Source organism: Poeciliopsis prolifica, unplaced genomic scaffold, assembly GCF_027474105.1.
Source record: "Poeciliopsis prolifica strain line A6 unplaced genomic scaffold, Auburn_PproV2 SCAFFOLD019, whole genome shotgun sequence".
Taxonomy (NCBI): Eukaryota; Metazoa; Chordata; class Actinopteri; order Cyprinodontiformes; family Poeciliidae; genus Poeciliopsis; species Poeciliopsis prolifica.
The window spans coordinates 7,635,861-7,656,993 of NW_026562394.1; the positions used below are offsets into that span (position 1 = coordinate 7,635,861).

Here is a 21,133-nt window from a genome sequence, read left to right on the forward strand (position 1 = left end):
ACATAAAACTACAACTGTTTAACATGATGCAATCTGTATGCATGGTGAATTATTTTGTTAATAAAGGCAACGTTTATATTGGTACAGTCGGATTTTATTCCCACATGTTAAAGTCGTGACAAGTTTATATTTAGTAGCAGCGCATGAGAAAAAAAAATAATAATCATGACTCTGCAGTGAGTCGGTTTGGAAGTGACCCCGGTGTCCAGATGTTCTCTCACTCCAAAACTGATGGAGCGCCAGATAAAAAGCAACTAAAAATAAAGCTGTAAGTATTTGAGATCAAGAACATTTCTGAAAGAAAACAGAGTAGAATCTGTTATCTTTCAGATAAATGCAGCAAGCCGGAGAGCCGCCCATGTGGGGGCTGCTACGGGCTCTCTGTCCCGCTCAGCACCGCGGACATCTGCTGATCGGAGACACTCTCCTGTTGAGTCACAGCCATAGCCTGACACAGGTAGACGGCCAGGATGTGTTTGCACTGGGAGGAGAGAAAAAAGAAAGAGAGAGACAAATTTATTGCACAGACGGTGGAAGGAAAGATGATTAATGCCACGGATATGAAGCTGCAATGTCGGCGGTAAATCCAACAAGAAGATCTCATCAGAGGAACCTGTTGCTAATATTCCTTTGAGAATCCTCCAGTCTAGGAGCGTGAGTCACGGAGCAAATGGCAGGCTAATTTCAGATATCAATCAAGTTCTGCACCAAAATCCAAAGAGTAAATGATGATGGGGAGTATGAGACTTTATTCATTTTTGGAAGCGATCTTTTTCCACTGAGCGTTTTAAACCCGAGTGTTAGCAGGTTGTGCAAACGACACTCTAGTGTTTTAAGTTGTTAAAGAGTGAAAAACATAGCTATTTTTAGCATTAGTGCTTTTTTGTCTTTTAAAATTAAATTAGATGAAGCACATATAGATAGATATCTGTTTAAAAGACTTGTTATTTTAAGCTGCCTGAAAGCGAGAGAAAGCAAGACTTTCAGCAGGAAACAGGAAGGCTGAAAACTGGACAACAAAGTTGTTTTTAATGGAACAAGCTGTATTTGAAAATGCTAGTATTCTTATAGGAAGTAACAGTTAGTAATGCTAATGGTATTTGCTCAATTTTTCTTATATTTTTCATTTATTTTAATTTAAATAAACAGCGACTCACAAGTCAATCGTCTTTTGTTCTATCCTAATAACTGCTTGACAAAAGTTAATAAATGTGGATCTTGTATCTTCTTAACTTTATTGATGGATTCAAAGATCAATCAATAATAGAGTTGGTATCTGCAGAACAATACATAAGATAAAAACTGAGATCAGAAATTAGGCAAAACATTCTGATCAGCGTCTCTAGTTTGAATATGCTTCAATACTCAAAGTCTGGTTTTCAATGTACTTGAGTTTTCCATAACACCATAATTATTTATTACGAATGGGCATTTATTGTATTGTTTATCAATCAGTAAACAATTTATGATGAGAATTTGTATTTATCTATTTTATCCAGTTTGTTCCAAGAGCGCATCAATAAATCAGAAAATTCCAAAACATGATTAAATGTGTTTAATGTGTGCAGTTAAGTGATATAAATCTTTTTTTTGTTTTTGTTTTTGATGAAGCAGTATTCTCTTAAATAGGAATGTATTTATTTAATACTTGTGTTTGTGTTAGCTATAAATGCTGTGCCATGCATTCACAACCATACACTTACTTAGAAAAAATAACTAACTAGTTTCATTTTTAACACAACCTTTATCGTCACCATAAAGCACCTCAAAATATCCAGTAGATACAGAATTTTGCTTCTGCTGAAGGCAGTTTGCTGCTAGTATGGGAAAGGCAACACATTTTGCAGTTGCAGCTCAGTTATTTATCCTCTGACCCACTTATTGAAACAAAATGGTCCTAGTCCATGTTGCACCGAGCCAAGTTTGAGCCTACATATTCCCTGAATGGACTCCAGCTGTTAAAAGTCATGCATGAAGGCCCATTATAAGACCCTGCAAGTAACTGATGCACTTCCCTATGACTGTAAAAGTAATTTTATTTTGCTGTGAGTGTCGTGTGTTTTGTATCAGTGTTGCTGATGTGCTCATTGGGAGTCTCCGTGGTCTGCTGCAGCTCTCTGTTTCTCACACTGGTTTTAGCTGCATCCTCCAGGGAGGCAAATCAGCCGCGCAGTCGGAGGAGAAGGAGCCGAGCTTGTTTGTTTCAAGATATTTAGGGAGAGACCGAAGGGGAGACACCAATCAGTGACCAGACAAAAACACAACCTGACCACAATACATCTGCGCACACACTCCACAGTGTGCTTTGTCTCACTTAGCGGGGCAAAGGTTTTTCTTTTTCCCTAAGAGATGCACACTCGACTGAGAAGACACAACCTCTAAGAGTCGCTGGAAAGTACATGATGTACGACAAAGTGATGTGAACTCTGACACGTCTAAAACTCCTCTGCAGAACGACAGGGCTTTCTTTAAGGACCCTATGTTACTCAACTGGCCCGTCATTGGAAAATCTTGTAATGCACACATCTAAGTAGGGCTGAAATGATTCATTGCAGTAATCTATTAGCAAAAATCGTCAAAGTAATCGGTTAATTGTTAACCGGAGTGGGCAGATTAAAAAACAAATAACATACTCGGAGTATTAATGAGGCCAAAGCTGGATAAAAAATGTACCTTTTGCATTAGAGATAAAAATAAATAAATGTGGCATGGTTTTAGTTTCACTTGGTTCAAATGCTGTACAAACTAAACATCTCCTATTTAGCTGTTCAATTATTAATCGGTTAATCCAGAAACCTGCACAGAATTTGTCGCTACACTGAATTGATGTTCAGTCGAGAATAAAGGCCTGAGCTTTGATAGAAATATTTTTTACCTGCATTTACTACAAACTATCAAGCGTACACTAAAGTAACGCTGTTTTTGCATTTTAAGCAATAAAATGGTTATCTTACCTAAAAAAGGAATTGAATGATTTGTTTCTTTGCATCTTTTAATGCACTTCCAATATTGTATAAAAAAGGCTCAAACAAATAATTGGCAGATTGTGCTGATTTTTAAAAATCAGATTAATTATCAGAATAATTGATAGCTAAAATAATTATTAGTTGCAGCTCTACATTTAAAGGGCACAAGATAAAAACGCTGCAAGAGTTGCAGCTCATTTAAAAATGGTGTCTTTTTACATTAAGTAATGAACACTGAATATCAGCAGCAAAACTGATCTGGTCTAATAAAGTCCAAACGTTAACTTGGATTCCTGAGGAGCTCGGAAAATGTTCTGCTTATTCAGCCAGGTTGTTTCCTATTGAGAAAGAGGAAGCTCAGATTGTTTCATTGTTGCAGCATTTTGCTTAAGATGAGATTTTGTAAGTTGATTTTATTCCAAGGTGTGGAAAGAGGACCGATTGCTAGGGGTGCACCGATTGCAGCTTTCTGGCCGATTGCAGATTACCGATCTTTTAAAAAGCATAACTTACCAATTCCAATTTTGGCCAATGCCGATTTTTTTTGTCTGAAATGTTGCTCGATATATCAAGAAAGTTGCTGAATTGGCAACAATGGGGTGACTTTTGTTAACTGCAAATGTGCAGACATGACCTGGTCGGCCGGTTTGTCAGTCAAACTTCTCTCTTGGGAGAAAAGAAAAGCACAGCAGTTGATTTCTAGACCTTTGACAAAATTGATAACATTGGTGGAGAAGATTGGCTTCATATGTAAAAATTGGCCGATCACCGATCTCCCAAAATTAAGGAAATTGTCACAGATAAATTGGTGGACCCCTAATTGTTACTATTAATAAAGAAAATTGTCATAAAGTTTGTTCGCTATTTCCTTTATAAAATCCCTTAAAAGACTCTTTCATTTTAGTTTTCTCAAACTGATTTAGTTTTATGTGATCATCTTTAAAAAAAATTGTGCTCTTATTCTTCTCCCTGTTGTTCTACTGCCATCTGCAGAAATGCACCATTCGATCAGAAACAAGCGATCAGAGCCAGGAGGAGGGTCTTTGCTCTGTCAATCACGCATGTGCATTCGCTGCTCAGACCCTCCCCTTTTCTCTCTGCCACACTACAGCTGCTTCACCCCAACAGAGGCTGCTATGAATGCTAAGGCACAAATGATGGTGGATAAACAGTTTTCCTGGAACACTAAGTTGTTTCTCCACCATTAGCACATCGAGCAGCGCGTACATGAGTGTGATTCATGCTCTAAGATCTTCCCCTTGGCTCTGATTGGTTATTTTTCATAGGGAGCGCTGCACCACTTCAGACAACAATAGTAGCAAAGGGAGGAGGACCTTGATTATTCGTCATGTTGCACTGTCACAACATAGAGAGAGTTTCAGCAAAGACGGAAAAAAACATCGTTTTGTAATAGTTACATACTGCAGCTTTAAATGATCTAAATGGGGACACAGCTCATATGGAACCAGGGAGACTCACCAGCAGACCTTGGTTTCTGCGCAGGACTGTGTAGGTAAACGCCGGGCAGGGGCAGTAGTGACAGGACAAGAAGCAAGTGTACAAACGGCCCGAGCCTCCAATGACCTGCAAACAATTCATGCAAACTAGATTAATACAAGACACAGCACTGATGTAAATTCCTCTCCTGCTGTGGGTTTATTATGTGCCAGGAGTCTGGCAGGGATCACAAATGTTTACATCAGCACACGTTGGTTTCACTAGAGGGTAGAATTACAGATTTCTATCCCTTGATTCTAATTACCTACTGTTTATCTCTGCAAACTTAAAAACACTTCTATATTTTCAGTCCTCCAATGAGCAGACAAACAGTGAATTAAACTGCGGACAACTCCTTCAAAAATGTCTTGATAGTCATCAAGACGTATTTTGGCAAATGTGAGACAGGACGTCGTGTTCTTATTCATCAGGTTTGGTTTATGTCTCTAAATAATGCCATTCATGCCCGGTATCGTTCTTTTTTGTTGAATCGTGAACTCTGACCTTAAAGTAAGCGAGGCCTGTAGAGCTTTAAATTTTGTTCTGGGTTCTGGATGAAAGAATGTGTTATTCATGGATTGTTATTCATTCCAAGAATAACACATTCTTGGAATGAGTTATTCCAAGAACACATTTTGTTCTTGGAATGATTTGGAGATATGGAACTCTCACTGTTCAATTCTAATTAAAAATTTAAAAATACTTAATTGATTCCAAAGGGAAATGAAATGTGACTCATTTATTTAAAGAGTTATTGTACATGGCGATGGCTGTTTGCAGGAAGGATCTCCTGTAGCAGTCTGTATCACAACGAATTTGAGGAAGCCTCTGAAGACATTCTCTATTTTTCTGTGACTCCATGTCTCATAAAGAGGTTCTGTTCCAATGTTGTCTTTGGTTGTGGATAATAGATGTTATTGGACTTGGAGGTGGCTTTTCAATTACTTTATTTTCTACAAATTGTCTTTGGATCTGTTCAAGTGATTATTGATTCTAACCTTGTGGCAGTAATAAAACCTTGGTGGGGCTTGTCCTGGGAGACAGTAATTATATTGTCACGTAGTGCAGGGCTGATTTGGATAGATTTTCTTCCCTTTATAAACTAAATAACCCTTTAAAAGCTGCATTTTGTATTTACTCTAGTAATATTCGAGTACACAGCTATTTTAGCTATTCTTTTCTCTCCCAGGAGCTCATTTTGAATATTGAAAAAGTTATAATTTAAGGTAATATTGTTACCATTTTTTCAACCTCATAATTTCCTATGAGTTATTTAGAAGAGTGGGAGCAGAAATCATGTATTTTTAAACGAGCTGCGTGGGATGTGTAATGGCCCTGGGTGACGGAGCGTCATGTCCACGGTGTCGGCATCCCCTCCCAGCTTTGGACAGTGATTTAGGCGCCTCTCTCTTGCTTGTGAGGGCGTGTGAGGACATCACATTGGCAAATTAGCATGACACAGCACAATAACTAATGCCTCTCAGACTTGGCACCATTATTGTGCTGAGATATAATTAATTACCTTCCCCTATGATCTACCAATGTAAAAAAAAAGAAGGCTCATTTGTTCAGTACCACGCTTCATTATAAATAAGGCACAAAAGAGAAAATTGCTTCAACTCAATGCAGCTTGAGGAAGACGGATAAAGCACCATGAATACTGGGATGAGGAAGGAACACTGTGGCAACTAAACCGGGGACTTTCTAAAGAGTTAGGCTGATTAAGAAGCAGCTCACACTTGGGCCCTTTTTGTTTTCTGTTGGTGTCAAAGAAATGTGGCTCTGCTGCAGCTCACACAGCAGCACTGACGGCTAATATCATCAAAGCCTACAGCAACATGCAGACATGGATATATGTTTGTTTGGTAAACACAATACATCAAAATCTGGCATGTAGTGGCAGCACATGGAACAGGAAGAGAAAGAGAGAGTTTGCATAGTTTAGACTCAGAAGAGCTCTTGAAAGGAAGCCATCATGACAGAGCGAACTGCTTCTGGTGTAAAACTCTGGAATATCAACCATTTTGCGATCATTCTGCACTCATCTGATCAGGTGCATTTATGTTGACTTATAAAAGTGCTTTAAGATTTAATGCAGGGTGTCCCCCAGTGTTTTACCAGCCTGGCGGGCCACCAGGTTTTACTAGTGCCCCCCGCCAGGCTACGCATTGGTTATTTATTTAGGTCTTTTTAAAATGTTTGCATTTTTTAAAGACTTTATAGTTGATCTACAGGTGTTAATTTATCAATCTTTCAATAACACACGATTATCAAGCGATATTTTCAGTTTCAAGTTTAAGGAAAGAACCATGAACAAATTGTAGTCTTTATGATAGATATATTTGTATTTATTTTTTTCAAATTAACACAAATAATAGTTTTAAAGAGACACGTTTCTGACACATTGAGGGTCTTTGAGTCATCAGGTCTCTAAAACAAAAAGGCGCTATGACAGAGTTCTTCAAATAAATGCTAAGAATAGTTGCAAAGGATGCTAACTACACTGAAGAAAAACATCTTTGACCTTCACTCTGGTGTTTGATTGAAAGGTTAAAGGGTCAGTAAAGTTTCTGTATTTGTAGCAGTCAAGGAGCAAACATTCATAGCCCAAATCTAAATATTTCTTGTTAGGTTTGTAGATTAGGGCTAGATTATTTCCTTCACAATCTAACAAGCTGTCATTCAATGCTGTGGTTAATTACAGTCAGAGTTGGACTATTCCAGCTTAACTTTATGTTACTGAAGCAGCTGAAGCAGATCAGTTCACGCAGATCTGTGTTAGTCAGAACCAAAGGAGAAAGTTTATATGAACGATGCAAGAACTTTACTTGTTTCATTTAAGTTTTTAGCACAGGTGGTTATTTGTCACTAGTTATGCTTCCATTTAGTATTAAATTTCACAGATGAAAATTAGGAAAAATTTGCTTAATGGAAACTCACAAGTCACATGACCAACAACAGGATTTACAACGAAGAAGATGACAGGAAGTGGTAGGAGGATGACGGCACATAAGTTTTTAATGACTTACAGTGTAAACAAACTTATTCACATGAGATTTTAACTACTTTTCTCATTTAATGGAAGCACAGCAATTGCAAAATTGTGTTGTTTTTTAAATTCTAGTGCTGGTCTGTTAAATCTTCAAGCAACTTCTCTAGGACAACTTTCCTCTTGACTTCTTCCTCCTCAGGATTGTTTTGCATTAATCCCAGTTCAGTGTTTCACTCGTATCTCCATCACCCTTTGACAACTTTCGCCTGAATTATTGCCTTTTGTTGCATATATTTCTATTTCAAACATCTGACAGACTAAAAGCCCTTCAAAATCATTGCAAATAACATGATTTTTCTGATATCCAACAGCATGAATCATGTCATTTATCTCGTTGACCATCAATTAAATGCTTAAAGCATGTATCAAATGATGGATGTCCAAGGTGTTGCATGTTATTGTGATACTGTTAACACTTTTTCCTTTCTGCATCTTTGAGCTGTCTGTGAAAGTAACAGTAGAGCGAGAGTTCAGATCCTCTTGGCCTTCAGATTCTGAATGTTAGATGAAACTTGGATTAGTTAATGGCTTGGTAATTTTGACGGACACATCAAAAATTTGTTTCAATAATTAAATTAAGAACTGAAGAGTTTTCTTTCAACTTTCTGAATAGAAAGAAAATGATCAAAATATGCCTTCGAAGTCGTGACCTTAGTTTTACTTCCATTATTTATCCAATGGAAAATGTGTGGACATCAAATCAAATTAAAATGAAAAATTGCAAAATCAAGAAGTTTGATTACTTTGAAGCTAATTTTATTAAAACTAAGAAAAAAACATAATTTTGATGTATTCATTTGGGTTGAAAGTAACAAAAAATGGTGGCAAAATATAAAAATCGGCTTATATTTTTGTGTTCTGCTTCATTTAAGATTTTTTTAATAACGCCACACAGTCGGTGTTACTGTTCACACTTTTGTTTCCCTGTAGACATCAGTGCATCATCCCTTATGTAAAGGTCAGTGGATGTTAGGAATGAGATAAGGTGAAAGTCTCAGCGGTGAAATGCCAAGTTCTCATGAGTAATTCATCCCTTCAGCGGAAAGAGACTGAGAGAGAATAAATACAAGATGAGAAATCCAGTAGAATCCAGCAGAAAAGGAAGAAAAACACATTCACATATGTACAGGAAGCTACAAAAACCCCTGCTTCATTCGTTATCTCGATTCAGTAATGTCCACATGCATATCATCCAGCTCTCTCATCCTACTTTAATCCAAGCAGAAATCTCCTGGATGACTAATTGTGGGTGGATTTTTTTAGGGGTGAAGCAAAGTTATTCAAAATATCACAGTTAAGATTTATTGCTAAAAGTTCAATACAGCTTTCTAAAGTCAGAGCGCGGTGTGAAGATGATGTACCCTGAGCTGAAACACACATCCCAGAGTCCAGCTCAAAAGATCAGAGCTGTCAGAACAGAACCCCGACTCCTCACTGAGCCGATTTCAGCCGCTCACTGAGGAGCTTCCAACGGCTCATTAAAACTCACCTTAACACAGCCAGAGAGCAAGTTCGGTTCAATAAACAAGTTTTTTTTTTCTTTTTTTTAATAGACGTTGCTCACCTAATAAAGCTTTCCTAAATACAGAGGCATAAAAAGACTGGCTGTCAGTTCAAATGGAAGAAGGAGGGGAAAAAAATAATAAAACGGCTAAACAGGTTAAAAAGAAACATTTACTAAAGGTTTTTCTCAAAAATTTGAGAACGTTCTTTGTTGTACTAAGTCCTGATTTCAGTCCTCTGGAGCAGGAAAGTCAAACTCATTTTCATTTTGGGCCGAACTGATATCACAAATGTCCTCAAAGGGCAGATTATGGCAGAATGCATTGATAAAATGGTCCATTAACAAACTGCTAATTCTCTCATTAATGAGAGAAATATGTCTTTAGACAATGGAAATTATTTTGGAGATTCTAACTGACCTGAAAAAGCCAAGTTTGGTCTGATCTAACTTCAGACGGTGAGAAGGAAGAGATGTTTGAGTCTCTTATTTGGTTTCTGGTTTCAACTGTCCTCACAATCAGGAATACAACAGAGCACAATAAAAGTTTGGTTTCAGAAATACTATGACATAATGTTGGTGAAAAAAGAAAAGTCATTTTCAGTGGTTTCTTTTATAAAGAAAAGAGATTTTTATTCTTTTTGGATCTGGCCCGACAGGGTGCCGGACAGCAAATACCAGCCGGCCTTGAGGGAAATCACATAAAACAATCACAATCCAAGAGCTGAGGTGGAACTATCCCAATAGATCCACATTCCTGTTCGGCTTCATTGTCATTCATAAGACTATTTTTATTTCAGCCTGAAGGAGTTTACCGGAAAACCGTGGCACAATGACCACAAACTGTGTGGAGAACGTCGATTCTTCCACTTCGAGTAACGCTACGCCCTTCTGACGCGCAAACAGCATGACTCAGTAAAGATGACGGGTTTGTTTGTCTGAGAAATTCTGTGAGAATCCTGGATTTACAGACATAGATAACATCCGGACTCCAACTTCTTGCTTTGAAGAGTGTTCAGACCTTCTGTTGGATTTATTTTTAGTTATTTCCAGGATTTAGAAAAAAATCTTTGTTGCTCTGATTTTCAACAGAACTAATTAACCTACTGAGACACACATTTTTATTTTTCATTTACATTTAAATTAGTCAGAATTGAAAACTGTCTTGGTTTTATCATGACTATTTTTACATTTTATTTGCAACTTTCTTAAAGATGAAAAACAGCCCTCCTCTCTCTGGCTGAGAGCCATCTCCTCTGACTTGTGCTGGCTCATCTGTTAATGGGGTCAAAGTTCTCCAGGACGTCACAAAGGTCATGATTTAAAAATGGCAACAGTTGGAGTTTGTTAAGATCCTTCAGTTTTTAAAACCAAGTCGTTTTCTTTATGTACTTTAGCATTTCTGTAATACGCTATTACAGAAAGGGCTGAAACGATTAATTGGATTAATTATGAAGAATCAATCATTGAAATACTTGTCAACTAATTTAGTAGTCGGTTGATCTTTAACTGGAATATACAGACTCAGATGTTGATGTTACAAGTGTTTTTTTAGATTCTGATGCTTCCTTCTGCTACAAACTATCAAACTGTTATTGCATTTTCGGCACTAATTTCTTATTTTAAAAAGTAATTGACTGATTTCTTTATTAGCATCTATTAATGTACTCTAAAACTGTATAAAAAGTCTTAAGTTATTAAATGAATCTGTTTTCATCTGATTAAGCGTCAGAATAATCAATAGATTAATTAGCTGCAGCCCTGCACCACTTAGCATAAATATCTTTGCTGTTAGATTGATACTGAGCAAAACAGACTTACTAGCAAAAATTAAAGTACTGTCTATTGTCATACGAGACAGGAAATTGTCTCCACACCATGTTTAGCAGGCGCCAAATAGATCACCACAAACATATTGTCCCCACTGTCAAACATGGCGGGTGCAGCATCATGCAGTGGCGGTGCTTCTCAGCAGGAGGCCAAGATAGAAGGTAAAAGGAATGCAGCAAAATATAGAGAAATCCTGGAGAACAATATGTCTTCATTTATAAGAGAGCTTTCCTAAATCCCCTTAGTAATTGAATCTCAGTATAAAATCCAGTTGTTCCAGAGGTCAGACAGAGGAGACGTGTGAGAAAACACTCCACCTCACCCTGAACACACCACTCCTGCTTGAAAAAGAAACCATCTTTATGAGACTGTTACTCAACCCGAAAGTCTTGTCATGCTGTTGACAGAAGAACCAAATTCATAAACAGTAATCATGCGGCTCATATATGGAAGTTGGTCTGTTCGCAGTTCAACACTCAGTGGTTAATAGAGATTGTGCGCTGTGCAAGCGGGGAGTCCTGACTGTAAAATGTGCAACGTTGACAGCTACTTAACAGACCTGGAAGGCTTTTCGACCGCTGGGAGAGGACAGACACGTGACGGAGCTCTGGTCAACCAGGTCCAACGCCTGCAGCGCACAAGTCCCGAAGACAAACTTCAGCCTGCCAAGACGAGAGGAAGGCGGCGTCAGGGTTGAGGGAAACCAGTGAAGTCAGAGATCTCATGGCGTCAATCTTGGTGCATGATTCAAAGTTATGAGAAAATACAAGCTCTAAAGATTAGTCCAGCATCAATAATTTGCTATTTGTAAATTCATTGATAATTCAAGATTCTTTTTATTGAGATGTTCTTCTGATTCAACAACATGCACGTTGGCGAAACACAAATAGTCACACGACAGGCTGTTGATAGGTAACCAAAGAGTGAGTGAGGTAGTTGATGCCACCAACCTTTGTTAGCTCGCTTTGTGAGGTTGAGTGGCTAAAGCCTTTCCTCTGCCTACATCCCCCAGAATGCTGTGTGGTTCTGGACCGAAGTTCAGCGAAACTATTTAAAATTCAATCAGATGCAATATCTATTGATATTGTTCACTTTGACATTTCAAAGGCTCAAACGGATAAAACCTGAATAGCTTTGTTGTAAACTGCTTCCCACTATTTGCTTTTTGAAAGTCTTGCTCTCGCTCGCTCTCTTGCAGCTTGAATGAACCAATGAATCAGATCGAGTTTAGCACCAAGTGGTCAACAATCGGGGCCCGTCAGGCAGAAAAGATTTTAGTCAATGGAGGATTTTTGGTCCCTTTCTTAGAGAGGAGAGCATGAAAGTGAAAACTAGTTTGTTTTTTTTTGTATGTTTTTAAGTCTGCAAAAAATAAAAAATAAAAAAAATACACAATCTATAGAAATGAAGAAAGAAATAACGTAACCACATTAAATTTGTCTTGTGATAATTCCAATTATATTTTGTAAGAAGTTGCTAATTTGTGAAAAGACCAATATGGAGCGAAACCTCAACTTTCTAACAAATGTCACAAAGCCCAGATTTTCCAAGCGTGAACCCCTAAACTGGAAACGTCCTGATGAACAAACAGGATGTGAAAGTGTTGCGCAGACAGGGAGCGGCCCTCTCTGACAGCAGCTCAGACCACCAGGGCAGGAAATGTCTCCGTCAACACACAAAGCTAGGCATCATGTCTCTGTCTCTGTCTCTACGTCACGTGGGACGAATCCAAGCCATAAAAATGCCCCATTCATTCTCCTTAGTGTGGTTTAGCAGTTCACCATGACTCAACCTGAACACCCTTTCCATCACCGCACAGATCCCACTGGATGATTGATGTTATTGCTATTCTTACAAATATTTTAAATAGAAAACAGAAGAAAAATGTCCATCAAGCTCAAAATAGTACCTTTGATGGAAGCAAATGTGTTATGCATTAGGAAAATGGATACTTACGCAACAAGTAGGTCATCGGGTACTGCAAAAAGAAGAAAAAAAGATCTCAAGTTCAAAATGTAACAAATAATTCCTTAATTTGATTCATTTGTTGAGGAACTGTTTAAAGGGGACTAAAATCTAACTCCATGTTATTGCTTTCTGGCCGTCACACTGGAACTGGAACACTGCAATCAAATGCAACTACTCTTCGGAGGATGATGTGTTACTCTGTGGCAAAGAAAAGGCATGCTGCCAAACTATTTTTTTTAATTCAGCAGCTCGACATTCTGCCTGTGCAAAACATACCTGAAATATGCAAATAATAAGACTAATTTCTTATTTTACAGATTATCTTTGAGGATAAATAAAGGTAAGGGATATATATGCAAAACAAACACCAGGAACAAGTCTAATTTTGCAAATGAGTCTGCAGTAAAAGAGAGCACTTGCAGACATTAATGAGTGGTTGCAGCTTGTTGACTGAAAGGAAACATAACTACAAGAGAACCGTCAGTTGAAACAACAAAATGCATTAAAAAAAACGTCAAGCAAGAAAATTTACTCAGAACGGGGCAAAAAAATTGGGTTGTTCCCTCCGTTTAAAAAAATGGTGATAAAATGAAAAATATCCACACACATTCCTTGTACCAGGGTGAGTCACCTTTACAATCCAGAAAGCCAATTGTTCCATTGCTGCTTCACTTTCCACTTTTTGCAAAGGCATGATGCCAGTTGTTATTGCTAAGGATTAGTTACAATGCAAAGTTTGAAAGGGGCTATCTAAGACAACATGAGCCTGTGAAAAAGTCTTTGCATTCTTAAAAGAAATCCTCAGTTTGACAGCAGCTGTTTATATCTACTCAGCTCATCTTTGTCGAATATAAAATTTCTCTGATGATCTGAAAGATGATCTAAAAGAAATAACAGAAGAACTGTGTTTAGAAGGTAAATATTTTTTTTCCAAGAACTACTAGAATGAATTAAGAAACTACTTCACTCATTAAGTCTTGTCGGGAAAAAAGTAAACGTTGTTATGTGGATATATGCTACTTTAACTGATTTGCATTACAGATAGGTGGTTCTGGCCTAATGGCAAAGTCAAAACTATAAGACAGCAGTGCCCCCTACAGCCCAAATCGTTAACTACATTACCCTGCTGCATTAGCAAAAGCTACATTTCTTTCACCGTACAAGCAAAGTAAAAATACTTTCATTTTATTTGAAGCAAGTAGCTATAGATATCCGATTATTCAAATTAGTATTGGTATTGAAATTAGTAATTCCCGTTGTTAGTTCGTAGAATTCAAGACACTTTTCCGTTCAAACCAATCAAGCTAGATTTCGTGTTGCCCCAAATATCACCGCTCGGTCGTTTCTTACTTTGACTCGTCTCCTCGTAGATTTTCCGGATGTCTCGGAAAAGCTGTTCTGCTACGGCAGGTAAAAACGTCCGCATTTTTTCCACATAGTTTTTCCTGCTGTTTCAGGGTCTACCGCTCTTCATCAGCCAATAAGGCGCGACCAAAACATTACGACTTCCGGTGTCGGACTGCCCAAAGTCCTTTCAAAGTAAAAGTTATTTTCACCCTTGCAAATAAGCAGGGTAATTCATTTTTCAAAATTTTGACTTAACTTTCAAAATTCAATAGCAACTCTTATTTTAGGGAGAAATCAGGAGCTAGAAAATATTTAAGTAAGTACATATATGAAAATAAAACGTGGAAAACCGAAGAATTTTTTGTAGCTTTTCTTGAGAAGCGAGAAAATACTTACCATATCATACTTGGACGGTGACATTACCAGGCGACGTGTATATTTTATGAAGGTGATATTTCTATATAAAAGAGGTATTTGTCAGTGTGTTCATCCTATTCTAACAAACTGTCAGACTTTTATTACATATTTTTCATTATATTGCAATTCCTGACACTTTTTTTTTATTTAATATTGCAGTAACTTGCCAGTAAAGAGCCAAGTGACAGTTGCAATTACACCTCAGCAACCAAGCATGACACTGTGCAGTCAAAAGAAAAACAAAAGCAAAGAAGAGAAAGGATGGCACCTCTATAAACCTACAAATCTGTCAGTGGTGTAGAACTGATCCACTTTATTCGATTGGTCTGAACTCTTGTAATAGCCTACTAAGAGACATTGTGCGATACAAATATTGCATTTTAACATCATAGGACACATGGGGTTTCAAGTCTCAATTTCCAATAGACAAAGAGTCACCACTGTGTATTTGAAAGAGAGCTGGAAAAAAAAAGAAACCAACAAAAAAGAAAAAAAAGAAAAGAAAACTGAGACGCTCCAATTCATTTTCTTTTTACGGCTTCATGTCGGATTTAAGATTCAAGTTTGTAAACTTCTTTTGTCATTGCGTCTGTAAACACATAACATCCCTAAAAAGCAGGATGGAAAACAAAAGTGAAATGAAAAATGGTGAGAAAAAAATAATCAAGTTTCAAGCAAAATGGGTTTCCCAAGTGGAGCAGAGAGACAGCTAGAATATGGCATTGTTACATAAAGAAAATGTGAACAGAATTACTGCCGTTTATGACGTCGATGTAATAGGAGTCATCTCCAGAGCCATCTGTCGGCAGACACAACGTAAGCAGATATTAAGTTATCAAGATTCTGAATCACTTTGACAGCAAACTCCTAGACATTAAACGGTACCATGCACTTAAAAACAGTAACTGATGCAGGTGTTAACACCAAAATATATTATGTACCAGCAGTGAGGAAAGAAAGGAAGTTCAAACATCCAGATTTTAATTGAGTGGCGGGGAAAAAGTTAAAGCACATCTTAGTATAGTCCTAGGCTGGAGGTTGATTAAGTTACACAGCAGGTAGTACGCTTTCTGTTGTCCGAAGCCACAAAGCAAACAAAAAGTGCAACAATGGTGCAGAGCATTCTTTACGTTTGGTTAGTTTCTGCGTTTTGTGTAATGAGAAGACAGTTTTACAGAGCCCAGATTGTTGTCAGGACAGGAAACAGAGAAGAAAAAGTAAAAATAATAATAAAAAAGAAAGAGGGACTGCAGAAACAAATACAAATGACACCAACATATATCTCTGAGAAAATCGTTTTTAAAGCTGCCTTCTCTCTTAACTCACAAGGCGTGGCAAAGTTATCCCTCAGAAAAGAAAGCTGAAAAGAAATCACATGTCCTGCCTGACACACAATTTTTTTTTTTTTTTCTCCTTTTTGACAAGACGTTATTCTGGACAGCTTGGAAAGAGAAACTGCAGGGATGCAACACACTGCGTTGTCAGCTCTATTGAAAGAAAAAGAAAAAATAAACTCATTGGCTCACTTTCATCATTCAGACAGGGTCCAGGAGTAGTCATAACGATTATCATTTCCAGCAAGCTTATTTCCGACTTTTCACCTTTCGGCTCCGATGTCAGTGATCTCAACTTGTTGTGATGTTTCTCTGTTCCAACTGGGTGAGAAGTTGTCTCTACCGCCTGTTTATTTACGATCCACGCATCAGCTCCGCTCTATGACGAAGACTGACTTCAGATTTTGACGCTTCAGTTTTTGTTTTTGTGTTTGCTTTTGTCCACACCGGTTCAGGCTCTGGTGGTGCTTGGTTTGACGGCAGCACAATCTGTGATCCGCAGAGGGGTCAAGTTTTAACAACAGGTCCGGTCTCTCTTAGCAAAGCCATGGTAAAAAAAATAATAATAATAAAGTTTCAGGTTGGTGGCGAGGAGTCTGGGAGAGCGAGTGCATTATTAAAGATGACACCACACCTCTTCCCAATTAAAGTGGATCAAGTTAAAAGAGACGTTAAAATAAGAAACAAGTTAAGAAAAACACTGCAAAAAGGTTACTCTATGTACATACAAATTTTCTTAAAGACAGCGTGTATCTTTACAGAATCAGACAAAAAATTCAGAAACAGCTTCTTATGTTTCTTTTTTTACACATGAAGGAATTTCTTCAGCTCGACTGGCACCGTTTGTCGTCCTCCATGTTGGCGTGTACTTCTCCCGACAGGCTGGGTGAGTCTTGTTCCGGAGAACCCTGCCTGTTGCTCGCTCCAAGCTGACCGCCAGGGGGCGCCATAGCACCAAAAACAACAACAACAGAAGAAGAAGGAAAAAAAACAAAAACAAAAAAACAAAACAAAAACAAAACATGACACCACCGCATCCGATCCTCACTCACAAAAAGAGTGAGGTTAGTTCCGGGAGAGGGGTGTGGACAGATCCGCCTGAAGCGTAGGCCGTTTCCCTGGCAACCGGGCTGTCGACGAGTTTCGGGTTCAGTCATCGCTGTCAGACAGGGTCTCGTACTGCTCCGACAGCAGAGACTGCCACACTCGCTGCTGCCCCCTGGCTGGGGGAGGCTGTTGTTGTTGCTGTTGCTGCTGCTGCTGCTGTTGCTGCTGCTGGCTCTGTATAGAGGCTGAGGCCATGGACGTGGGCGGTGTGCTCATCAGGGTCAGTGGGTTGTAAGGAAACGGCATGGGACCTTAAATAAGGGAGGAGAAGAATGAGACAACCTGGTCTAAACGCCCCCTTTCATCCGAAGCAGCGAAATCAGCTCCTATTTAGGGAATCTGCAGGTCATGGTGAGTAAAATTTAAGAAGTTTTTATTGACCTTTTTAATGCAACAACTATAAATACAATGGATTTCCCTCTACAGCCTTAGTGCCAAGCGCATTCTTGTTTTTGCACAAACTGCACCTCGCTTTGTATGTGTTGGCAACAGCCCAGAGCCAGTGACGGAAAAACTAATTTACAGTTATCGGGGTTGATACACATGAGGTGACGTTGCTCCTGAGACAACAATCACATTTATATATAAAAATAAGAGATTAGTCTTGTCACAGCAAAATTTAAGACTTCTGATTAATATACTTAAGGCCAACTCATTCTTTTATGGAATTAAAAATGTTGAGGTCTTAATTTTAGATTCACAAAATTAAAGCTTTTTTTTTTAAGAGCCTTTAGTTTCATTTTACCAGAAACCATGTAAATGCATGACAAAATTTGAGTGCATCTGCATCTAACATCAGGCTCGTGTTGAACTGTTTTGTGCAAAATGTGTGATTGGTCAGAAGTTTGTTGCAGAGATCTACTGGTTTTTGTATCCGCAGGAGACCTATTGAGCAAGGATAATTTTGAAGCGATGAACAATTGCTTACATTTGCACGGTTCTTCCCTAAATGACTAACTGTATTAGTAAGACTAAAAACTCATGGATGAAAAGTGCAACGTTGTCGTCCACGGATTGAGGCTTCGGCTCCATGGCCACTTCGTAAAAGCAAAACAGATGCAAGGAGGAAGGAGGAACGGTTCGGTGAATGCGAATACGAACGGTCCAGAGCCGCGTGACTTCTGACGAAGTACGTAGGAGCCTCAAGTCTCATTTTAGCAGTAATCTTGTTCTCAGACAAATGAGCAGCTCACCTGTGGACGGGGGTCGCTCCTCCCAGGTCCACTGTGCTTGGGTTTGTCTGTGGTATTCCCCGTCAGAGTGGACCGATGGCGGACGCTCCCCTCCCGGGTAGGCCTGACCCAGATTAGGAGACTTGGACTTCCGGCTGTTTGCTTTGCCCTGCTTCTGTTTCCCTGCGGATTCAAACAGGCGGCCATTTATACACCGTTAGCATGTTTGTAGCATCGATGGAGACGCAGAAATCCTTAAATCAAATTCTTCTTTTATACCAGGAGTATATCAAATTGAAAACTTTAGAAAAATCAAATCCAGAACTTTACTCAACACAAAGGTGTCAAATTTGCTTTTCAATGTGTTGATTATCGCACAAAGTTAAGTCAAGTTTGTTTGTATACAAATCAGTCACGCTAAGCAATTAATTAAGTAAAATGAGCTTGATCATTTCCATTCTGAAGATTAATATTTTTATAGGAAATTTTGTTTACAGAAACTTTATAATCATAATTTATAATTTTATTTATGGTTTTGGTTGTAAGTGGTCTTTATGTATTGTTCTCGTTTTGTTTTATTTTGGCTATTTAAAACATCGTTCAGTGTTAAATGTTCTTTACTAAATTAAAATTTTGTGGCAAATTTACATTATGCCATTGCCAATATAGTACTGGTCTATTTGTTTAGCACATTTCAGCAACAAGACAGTTTACATCATAAAAACACACATGCACCAATTATGAAACGAGCCAGAGACTTTGCATTTTGACAAATCAAAATCATCAGGTGAATACACATCAAATACATTGATTAATGTTTCAATTATTGTGAGTCAAAGGAAACTCTAAGTAGGTGAGTTTTTAGCCTTTATTTAAAGGAAGTCAGAGTTTCAGCAGGTTTGCCGTTTTCTTGTAGTTTATTGCAGACTAATGGAACATAAAAAGCTCCAAAAGCAACAAATCACAAATCTGGAGCCTACAGACAGAGGAATGTTTTTATTTTAAGATTTTTGACACATCTTTACCTGGGTTACTAATAAATATCACTGTGTCTCAGACGGGTGGAGCTAATTTTTCTGTTTTTAGACCTACCCATACGGGGAGACGGGTTGGCCTCCTGTCGGGTATCGCTGCCCGGGCCGGATGCGTTGTTCATGACGACAGCTCCTCCTCCTCCCTGGTGCTCCTCCTGCCTCTCCTCCAAGTTGCCCATTAAAGCCTTGCGGATGATGTCCTCCAGGCCCAGGTTACTGGCCGGGTCGTTGAACGACTGATTCCTTAGGTTGAGGCTGCCTGCAGGTTACAACACAACAAGTCTGCACTGAGAAAGGAAATGGAAACTAGAATGAAGGTATCTGATCTGGAAATTTTTTGGGGGGGCTTACTGGAGCTGGTAACAGCAGGCAAGTTGAAAATCTCTGTCCCAGGCTGAGCATTTCCTACAATATGATGGAAAAATTTTGAAAACAAACGCAAGTAGGAAATATGACATGAACAACGAGAGAGAAGAACTAGAGGGAATTATTCAGTTTGAACACAAAAGATAAGAGAAGACCCACTTACCAACGTCAGAATCCCCAACACCAGAGGTGGAGTTCAACTTACGAAAGATTTCCTGCTTCTTGGATTTCACCATGGGTGAAGTGCTCTCCAGTTTGGTGAAGAAAGCAGGCAGGTAGCTGACACTCCCTGGGGACCGTGAGTCGCTCCTAGTGGCAGAAAGAGAGCAGCTGAGGCAAAATCCTACCGAATATTTACAGATACAGGAAACAGTTCACCTGTGAGAATTCAGACAAGAAACTAGAGATAACTTCAAGCTACATGTCAAACCAACACCATCAAATGTTCCTTCTAAAGCAAAACAAAAGGATATTTTCAGAAATTTGTCTATGCGTTTTTTTCCCCCCTCTTATTTCTCTAGAAAAAGTTGTGATCCATTCCGACAATTTTACTCTTTGTATGAAGCTCGTAATTGTTAGAGTGAGTTAAAAATATCTCACATAAAAGGTGCTAATTGCATACCTGATCTCAGAGTTGTCAGTGTCCCGCCTTTGGGACGGAGGCCCACCCGCCTCCCCCTTGTCCATGCCCTGGTACCCCTGTGGAGGAGAGATGGGTTCATAGTTCTCCATTTGCCTGCCTCCTCGGTCCGGTGACTTGCCGGGTCTGAATGCAGAATGCAAAAAACATATCTTAGACATTCTGTAGGAGTAGAAATCCGTCCTGCGTTTTTAACTCTACATACCTGGCCCTGGATTTGTCAGGAGCGTTCTCTGGAGAAACCCGACTGGAGGGTCTATGGTGGTGCGGAGGCTGGTTCTCAGGACTGTAGCGGCTCGGGGCTTTGACCCGACCCGTAGAGGACACCGGTGAGATGGAGCTCTGGAATGTGGTGGGTGCTGATGAAGAGACCGGAGGGTCTTGATTCCTGGCGAAGTCTTGGGTAATTATATGCTGGGTTTCCGGGAAAGACACACAAACATCCAAAGACTTTATTTGGTAAACTAAGAGCTGGGAACATCAGCCCGGGATATAAATATGCGTGTTTTAATAAATCATAAACAGTACAACGGCCAAAAATACAACTAAAATCTTGTCCACTAGATGGCACACATTTTCATTTTTGTGGTTTTGAATTGAATACCTAGATTATATTTTTGTTTCAGAAATTTGTATTTCTGAAACAACACTGGATCCCTTACCGAAATATGGTCTGCCAAGGTCATGACTCTGTGGGTTTTGGGGACCTGTGAGTAGCTGTCTGCCTGGGAGGAGGGGGGCTGCGGCGGCTCTGCAGACGATCGGTACCGGCCCATGTCGTAGGTCCGCATGGCAACTGCAAGAGTGACCAGAAACAGGAATGTCGAAGTGAAAGAGTGATGATGAAATGATAAAACAGAAAAGAACCAGCAAGATCCAGGAAATAAGTAACTACTTCACGT

The 21,133-nt window shown here is 39.0% G+C and overlaps 2 protein-coding genes across 8 annotated transcripts in view; both read right to left on the minus strand.

Moving 5' to 3' along the window:
* Positions 1–4: 4 nt before the first annotated feature.
* zswim7 (zinc finger, SWIM-type containing 7) lies at positions 5–14,354 on the minus strand. Its single transcript, XM_055043510.1, has 5 exons — positions 14,165–14,354; positions 12,803–12,824; positions 11,406–11,508; positions 4,446–4,550; positions 5–481 (listed from the first exon to the last, which is right to left on the minus strand). Exons 1-5 carry the CDS (start codon positions 14,238–14,240, stop codon positions 371–373), a joined length of 417 nt encoding a protein of 138 aa, XP_054899485.1. The 5' UTR covers positions 14,241–14,354; the 3' UTR covers positions 5–370.
* A 517-nt stretch (positions 14,355–14,871) lies between these two features.
* The window catches only part of ncor1 (nuclear receptor corepressor 1), a 63,922-nt gene continuing 57,660 nt past the window's right edge, over positions 14,872–21,133 (minus strand). For 6 of the 7 annotated variants that reach the window (XM_055043496.1, XM_055043499.1, XM_055043501.1 and 3 more), the window contains 8 exons: positions 20,894–21,027; positions 20,437–20,645; positions 20,214–20,357; positions 19,755–19,900; positions 19,577–19,630; positions 19,284–19,484; positions 18,213–18,374; positions 14,872–17,270 (listed from right to left, as the gene is read on the minus strand). In XM_055043496.1, coding sequence (XP_054899471.1) covers positions 17,062–17,270; positions 18,213–18,374; positions 19,284–19,484; positions 19,577–19,630; positions 19,755–19,900; positions 20,214–20,357; positions 20,437–20,645; positions 20,894–21,027 — 1,259 coding nt within the window. In that variant the 3' untranslated portion in view covers positions 14,872–17,061. The remainder of the gene's footprint in view (positions 17,271–18,212; positions 18,375–19,283; positions 19,485–19,576; positions 19,631–19,754; positions 19,901–20,213; positions 20,358–20,436; positions 20,646–20,893; positions 21,028–21,133) is intronic. The other variant, XM_055043498.1, reaches the window with a different exon arrangement.